Here is an 8,348-nt window from a genome sequence, read left to right on the forward strand (position 1 = left end):
CTTGCCTCCACATAAGAAGGATAAGAAAGTAGAGCGAGTGAGAGAGCGAGCGAGCGAGCGAGAGAGAGAGAGAGAGAGAGAGAGAAATAATAGATAGAGAGTCACCCACTTAAACCTTTAAAGATAGTGAAATAGAGAGATAACTTCCTCTCTCAAATACACACATGTCTCTCTCCTCTCTTGCAATTTATATCTCTCTCTCTCTTGGAGAGAATGAAAAAGGAAATAAATGCAGTGAGAGAAAAAGGGAGAGGCTGCTAGAGAGAGAGAAAGGGGAGATAGAGATGACACACACACATATATTTATTTCTTTATCTTTCTGAAAGAGAGACTCTCTCATACCTAGGTATATGTATCTTGAAGAGAAGAAAAATGACAGAAATGCAGTGAGAGACAGAAGGTGAGAGAGAGATATAGGAGAAGAGGGAAGGAGCCTCTCTCTCTCTCTCTCTCTCTCTCTCTCTCTCTCTCTCTCTCTCTCTCTCTAACAAAGAGTGAGAGGGGGAATTGAGACAACAGGTGGAAAAATAGAAAATTGAGAAATATAAGAAAGAATGAAAGAAAAAAAAACAAATGAAGGGAGAACAGATACCTCTCCTCCTGTACCACTTTCCATGACTAAATGTCATTGTAATAATTAAATTTCCAAGCCTTTGATGGGTAGCTTGATGTGCTAAAAACTTGTATGTTAATAGGAAAAAACATTATTAAAAGCCATTCATTGCGTATCTGAAGCAATTAATAAAATGAAAGAGAAAATACATGACTGAATCTTGTGTTGGCCATTATATATAGATAGTTACTTAAAATTATTTAACATTTGCATTTTAAAAAAAAAATATTTTCAGGGTGTATACTGAATTTTCCATATGTGGGTGTAAGTTTGAATTTATGGGTTGTAGGGTAAATTTATAGCCAAAATGACTTTATGACTTAGAAATGTACAGGGTGTCTACACCGAAATGCCCTATTTTCAATTTGCTCCACATACAAAATGAAATGAAATTAATTAATTTTTTTTCACAAAAATAGGTTGTATGTGAAGTTAAGTTTTTTTAAAAAAATTTACAACAAATCAAAACACTTCCATGTGAGCCCCTGCGGTGACATGAAGAATGTCTAGTCTACAATCAACTTCCATCCAGGTCCGCTGCAACATGTCCGGAGGGATGGTACCAATCACTTCCACAATCCGACTACGGAGATCTTCAAGGTCCCGCACTGCAGTGGCGAACACCCTGTCCTTCACGTAGCCCCAGAGAAAAAAGTATAATGGTGTGATGTCCGGAGAGCGTGGAGGCCAATGCACGGGTCCATCTCGTCCAATCCAGCGTCCTGGAAATGTTTCATTCAGAGTTTTCCGAACATCCAGCGACCAGTGAGGTGGAGCACCATCTTGCTGAAACCAAAGGTTTGGTTGCAGGTCTTCAACCTGGGGAAAACAAAACAACTCCAGCATGTCTAGGTACGTCGTTCCTGTGACAGTTTCCTCAGCAAAGAAGAACGGTCCAACGATCTTGTCGCACATGAAGCCACATCAAACGTCACTTTCGGGCTATCTCGCACCTTTTCTCTGATACTGTGTGGATTCTCTGACCCCAAATTCTAACGTTATGCTTATTCACAGTACCAGAGACATGGAATGTGGCCTCATCAGAAAACATTACACATGATAAGAAGGCAGGATTCCGGTCGATTCGGTTAAGCATGTCACATGCAAAGTCATACCGTCGTTGCTTGTCATCAGGCTTGATGGCCTGCAGAATCTGCACCTTGTATGCATACAGATTCAACCGCTTTTTGAGGATCTTATGAACAGTTGCACGTGGCATCTGAAGTTCCCGTGAAGCCTGACGAATTTATTTGCGTGGACTTGGCTGGAACGTTTGGCGACATTCTCAACCCCCTCCATGCCGCTTCAGAATACTACCAGTATCCAGAAACTGTCTGTGCCATGATTTTATCCTCTTGACGTCTGGTGCTGCTTTATTGAAAACACAACGAAACTGCCTTTGCACCATCACAATGGATTTAAACTCCGCGTACCAAAGCACAGTTTGTGAATTCTCCTGCACTGACGCCATTTTGATTTCGATGGACAACCACGCCAACACCAATGCGCGCCACACGTTGAAAAAATTTAGGTAGTAACTTTAAGTCCTTCTGCTCCCAACGGAAAAGTCAGACCTGGAACGAGAGAGATTTACTATTTTTAAACTGCCTCAAAAATAGGGCATTTCGGTGTGGACACCCTATATATTCCACATGTCATTAAGATAATAGACATTGTGTTTGAGATACATTTGAAAGGAAGCATAAAAGGGAGTAATAAAATATATAAAATAAAAGAGGCAAGATATAGTTATTCCACATTACGCAGTCAAGAAGCAAAATTAAACAGGAAATTGACACGATATCCTTATTTATAACGCAGAAATCATTTTCCACAAAAGAACTCCACCACTGAAACAAATTTAATATCAACGCTTTGGATTTTGTATACAAATAAGGAACACATGTAGTATAATTTACACACACACATTGAGAGAGAGAGAGAGAGAGAGAGAGAGAGAGAGAGAGAGAGAGAGAGAGAGAGAGAGAGAGAGAGAGAGAGAGAGAGAGAGAGAGAGAGAGAGAGAGAGAGAGACACTACATATAATTATGTTACCAATTATCAGGAGTTTCGAAAGGGGGTAGATATACGTATTTTTATTAATAAGCCCTCAATTTGCCATCTTTTCTGCCTTTGATGTTCTTTTGTTAGGAATACCGGGCCACAGCCTACCTGGAAAATGGGTGTCAATCTAAAGTTATTTATTTCGCACATACAATTTTATTTTAGTCAGTAATTTATGTTAATCATTGGCGGCGATTAGGGGTTTAGTTGCCCCCCGCTCTTCGCTATTTCCCCCCGCACTATAATAAATCTTATGTACCAAGGAAAACTTAAACTGCCCTTGCCCCCTCCCCCTCCCCAAGTATTGGCACCTTGGTCCCCCAGTTTTGAAAGGTTGCATGCGTGTTTCATGTTTTCTGTATTTTCAGCATCGCACCCCCTACATTTCTTTCCACATCCCCTAGATGATTAATCCTGGCGCCGCCGCTGTAGGCATGCAGTTTAATTAATAAGCCTATAATCTATCTAATGTTGAAGCGAAGGAAAAAATATTCTGAAGACATTTTCGAATTTATTCAGCATTGAAATATACCTACTATTTATATTTGTTAACTTGCAAGTCCTAATTTAACATTTTCTGTGGAAAGTGAGATTTTCTTAGCACTGATTGGTTTGGAAATGTAATTTTTCATGTTTCGGATAACAATGTCACATACACTTACCTTTTCCTTGTCACAGAATAATCCCTCTTCAGTCTGTTCATATGCTTCACATATGCACAATAGCTTCTGAATATTTCTCTCTTGTCTTCATGACAGGAACAAGTGCCTTAAAAAAAAAAAACCTTTGCATGAGAGATTTATTTAGGATAAGCAGAAATTCAAAATACTAGTTGAGTATCATTCCTTTTTTTTGTTTGAAATAATGTTAAGTCGACATTATTTATTGCCTAGTTCTTAAAACTACACTTACTAAAGCGTTAGACAGTGGATAATATCCAGTTAACATTGAATGCTAGTGGCGTGCCCAAGGACAAAGTTGGTTGGTGGGGATCATAACACTCCATTGCTCCAGTACTCTTAAAAAATAACGCCAGAGGCACAAAAAGATGGCAAAGTGAGGGATAACTACTAAAGAAGGCATACGTAAGCTCCTTCTCCCTTTTGAAAATCCTGGACACACCAGTGGTAGAACCATTATCTCTAACATTCAGGTATATTAAAATAATATTTCTGAACTTTCGTAAATAAGGTTAAGATATTCTAGATTTTCAGTATGTACGCCTACTCCATTTTTATAGAAGAAAGAACATAATTCAGTTTGTGTAAATTCGATGTGGTTGGTGATTGGTGCAGGCGCGCGCACACGGTGTCCGGTAAAAATGGCAAAGGAAAAAATGGCAACGGAAAAAATGGCCAAGTAAAAATGGCAAACGGAAAAAATGGCAAAAGTGAGAATGGCGAAAGTAAAAATGCCGACAAGAAGAAACAAAAAGCAAATGATAAATAATTGATATAATTAATTCACATGTAAATTGTAAAGAGTATTCATCAGATTCTTAAGAATGCAATACCTGATACGTGTGAAATTAATTTATGATAATTTATACACTATATTACCGAATAAGATTACCAAACCTAATAAAATGTTCGTGGTACAGTTCGAAATCAATCTTACATGATTGCATGAGCATAACAAAGTATCAGAATACGACTACTACAGACTTATTCTTCTTCCTTTTTAGAATGCGAACGACTGCATGTACCCACAAAGGCAAAAGTCATAGGCACGTATTCTGAAACTTTCACTTGGTTTACAGCAACAATTCTTATTTATTGTACATATCCAGTGGTTGCGTTTGTGTTCCAAAACTAGGGACATGTAAATAATTGTTATAAGCAAATCATATGTAATTCGGAAGGAAGAAAAACATTGATGCAGTATGTAACAAAAATAGTATATATTCACCATAGGTTTCGTCACTTTACAATTATTTAACTAACAATAAGTATCACCATTAATTTCGTCACTTTACATGCATTGCAACTTTAGGTTATGTGAAACTCCTCGTAAGATATCCTCCAATGTTCTTTTGTTATCACTGTAATCAATGCACAAATTTCGCAGTCTGTGTTGCATGTCGGTATATATTCTCCTGGTTTTCTTCTTTGGCAGTTGTCCTCTCTCAGCCTGCAGAATAACCGCCTTCACTGCTGCATTTTCTTGTTGAATGCACCTGATTAACTTCCACACTGTAGGATGCTTGTAGCCCACAAAATGCGAAAACTTATTGTTCCATCCCTCGCAGATGTTATTTGTACGAGGGTTGTTTGTTAGCGTTGCATCGTGAGTGTTCCAAGTATGAGGAGGGAAGCGTGGAGGGACGCTTCTGAGCCTCAACGAGTTGTCAACATGTGTTCCAACTCGTCTGAAACTTCCCGATACATAAGTCGCGTCAAAGTAGTCTACCAGTTCTTCGGCCTCAGAAGGAGCAATTTCTTTAAGGTACTTCAAGCCGAAGATCACATCTGGACATGGCAAAAAAGCCAGAGAATCAATTTGACAACAAAATAAAGAAAACTGCTCGTTCTCTTTATACATGGTCGAGAGCCCAAGTTCTTGTATTTTTCGCCAAGTACTCTGTCGCAAATGAAAGAAACACCCATTTATGGCAACACTATGGCCAAACTTGTTGTGCACTGCATTGTGAACTGCAATTTCGAAATCACAGACAACGCTCACTGGGGAGAGATGGCAACCAAAGCTCTGACACTTGCTCAGTAAAGCCTGCAAAGAGAAAATAGTTGTCCTGTTAATTCCCTTTCAATATTGTATTTGCTATTAAATTAATAAAATCAAGAAAAAACATTTGCGATTTTTTTAAAAAAGAAACATAACAGAGATTTTATGTTTTAATCAAGAACATATTTTAAACAAAAAGAGCAAATTAATAAACTTTTTGAACATAATGCCAAGAAGACATATTTTCGATAGAAAAATGATTAATGAGGAATCTGTTAATCATCTAAGAAAGGACTGTGTTCCTAGTCATAAAGTAAACTCTTGACTAACTTCTGAAAATACTTATTTATGTTGACCTGACTACATTAAAATGGAATGAATGTTTACCTCAAATAGCTCCTCGTAAGTTGCCTGTGTTTTATTTTGCAGTAGTGCGTAGACAACAGAAACAGAAGTCTCTCCCAATGGAACCAGTATAACATACAGTTGGCTGAACAGTCGTGGTGCGACGGCGAAATTTCCATCCATGAACCAAGTGTCGGATTTTGAAAGAAGCTCCAGACATTCCCTCGTACCGAATATTAGGATCCGACTTTCAGAGTCAGCACCATTATCGTAGATGAGAAATTGTTCATTGCTTCCTCCGCTCGTCAATTTCCACTCCTCTGTGTGCGCACACACACAAACACAGCGAGGGAGAGACAGGAGGGGAAGGGAATTATTTTTTGTTGTTTTTTTGATCCACTTTGTGGACAGTCACGGACAGTTCTGGGTTGTAACGAATGCATTGACTTTCAATGGAATCATTACAACCGAGCAGTGTCCGTGATTGTACATATAGCCTGATCGGAACTGGGCCTACAGTTTACGGTGGGACCCTAACCACTGTCAAATAGAGAACCGAGAGAGAGGTAAATAAAATAAATAGGGAAGCGAAGAGAAATAGAGGAACAAGATAAAGAGAAAGGAATAGAGAAACGAACAAAATAGAGAAGCAAGAAAGGGAGAAAATGAAAGACATAGAGATAGAAAAGCGAGATAGAGAGGAAGAAGATAAAAGAGCAAACAGAAATAGAAAAACAGAGAAAGAAATAGATGAGCGAGGGAGGAAGAGATATATAGAAGTAACGCAGGCAGAAAGAAGAGGAATAGTAAAACATTAATGGAGAAAAAGAATAAAGAAGAAACAGACCGAAAATATGAGGAATATATATAGAAGAAGAAATTATCGAGAAGAGAGGAAGTAAACAGGAAGGACAAGGTTCTAGAATGAGAAAAGAAGAACCGAAATTAGAAAGGAGAATATACAAGAAAAGAAATACACAAAAGAAAAGTGGGAGAGGAATGAGAAGGCATTTTTTCCTTATTACAATAACGGGTGTCAAGTGAAATCATGTATATGCTTCACGCCTAAGACCATGGACGTCCGCAGGATATTTTCCAGGGAGGGGCAAGAAAGGTATTTTTTTCAGGGCGGGCAAACAAGGCACATTTACCCCAAAAATAGTGTTGTTCCCTAAAAAAATTTGCTTAAATTTGAATTTATGGTGTTCATGAAATAATTAACATATATTATTGTGGCTAAAATAAAATTATACGTGTGAAATGCATAATTTTTGGTTGACTTTCATTTTCCAGGGGAGCCACGGCTCCCTCTTGCCCCCACTTTCTGGACGTCCATGCCTACGACTTGTAGTTTTTGCAACTTTAGATGACAGTGACAACGAAGTTTAGTGTGAAACTATTATGCTATGTTAAATATTGGGTCCTGAAGCTGATCTCCCATTTTAGTTCAATCGTTTGAGCTGAACACGTGCTTTTTTACTCAAGCGTTTGGAATATGGCAGTGAAATCAGAACTTCAACGGAAAAAGAAAACCATAAAATAAAATTTTCGAAAAACATGTACAGATACTTACTTTTGTTACTCCTTGTGAAATCTGCATACAACTACAGCACAAAACACTCGAAAACCAAGCGTGTGTATCACAACTTCACAAGACGCCACGGCAACTATGAAAACGGAATGCTTGTTTCTGGTGGTGAAAGTTGTCCTCAGCGCATAGCGTCAGCCAGCGCCCCTCAAGAATTTCCGTTACATTGATGAGTCAGTCACCTAGGGGTTGTTTACAAAGAATTTTCCTTATCGGGCAAGTGGGAGGGGGGAGCGGTTTGAAGTAATAATAAATAAGCTGGACCTTTCCAAAAAAATTTAGGGGGTGTGAGTGAATGCACCAAAAATCTTCTATGTCTTTATTTGATTTTTTTTATTAGAGTCTCTTTTCTTACACTTTTCTCTTATCCCGACAATGGAGATGAGTGATGATATGATAAAATTGATGAAGAGACACGCACAAAAATAAATCCCCAGTCCGGGGTTCGAATTCGAGATCCCTGACGTCGTAGCGCTTTGTAATAATCACTCCACCGCGGAGCAGATTAAGGTGTCTTTCATATCTGTGTGTCGTGAAAATGTACAAAAAGCCAAAAAACTGTTCATGAACTAAGTGATAGATGCTTATGGAAAGAAGCAAAGCGAATCTAGTTTCTACCTAAATAACGTACACAAATCTGAACTTGTTAATAGCTAACTCCAAAGTATTTTCAATATAATTTCAATCTTATGCTTTGTAAAATAATAATAATAATAATAACAATAACCAGCACCTTTTTTCTGTCACCTTTTTATTTATGAACATGCCAGAATATTTTGAGTAGTTTTTATAATGAATTCAAGAACAAACCAATTTGAAGAGTACCGGAATATTCCTGTCCTCCCAGATCAATAATAAAACTGAAATTGTAAGTTTCTATGGCTGGAGGACAAGATGTGACCACTCCCCTTTCCCCCGAGGAAAAATATCCTGCTCACACCCTTACAATGCTGTGATAGATCAAAGAATTCAATTTATTTACAGTGCCGAAACAATGTATCAATAATGCATTATTAGTGACTTGTACATGTACGACTGGCACCAATTTTGACATTT

General features: G+C 38.1%; 1 protein-coding gene across 1 annotated transcript; it reads right to left on the reverse strand.

Annotated features, from left to right (window-relative positions):
* Nucleotides 1–1,075: 1,075 nt before the first annotated feature.
* LOC145980936 (uncharacterized) lies at nucleotides 1,076–1,528 on the reverse strand. Its single transcript, XM_083114021.1, has one exon. The coding sequence runs from the start codon at nucleotides 1,526–1,528 to the stop codon at nucleotides 1,076–1,078; it is 453 nt and encodes a 150-aa protein (XP_082970147.1).
* Between the last annotated feature and the right edge of the window lie 6,820 nt (nucleotides 1,529–8,348).

Source organism: Lepisma saccharinum, chromosome 28 (assembly GCF_977018435.1).
Source record: "Lepisma saccharinum chromosome 28, izLepSacc3.1, whole genome shotgun sequence".
Taxonomy (NCBI): domain Eukaryota; kingdom Metazoa; phylum Arthropoda; class Insecta; order Zygentoma; family Lepismatidae; genus Lepisma; species Lepisma saccharinum.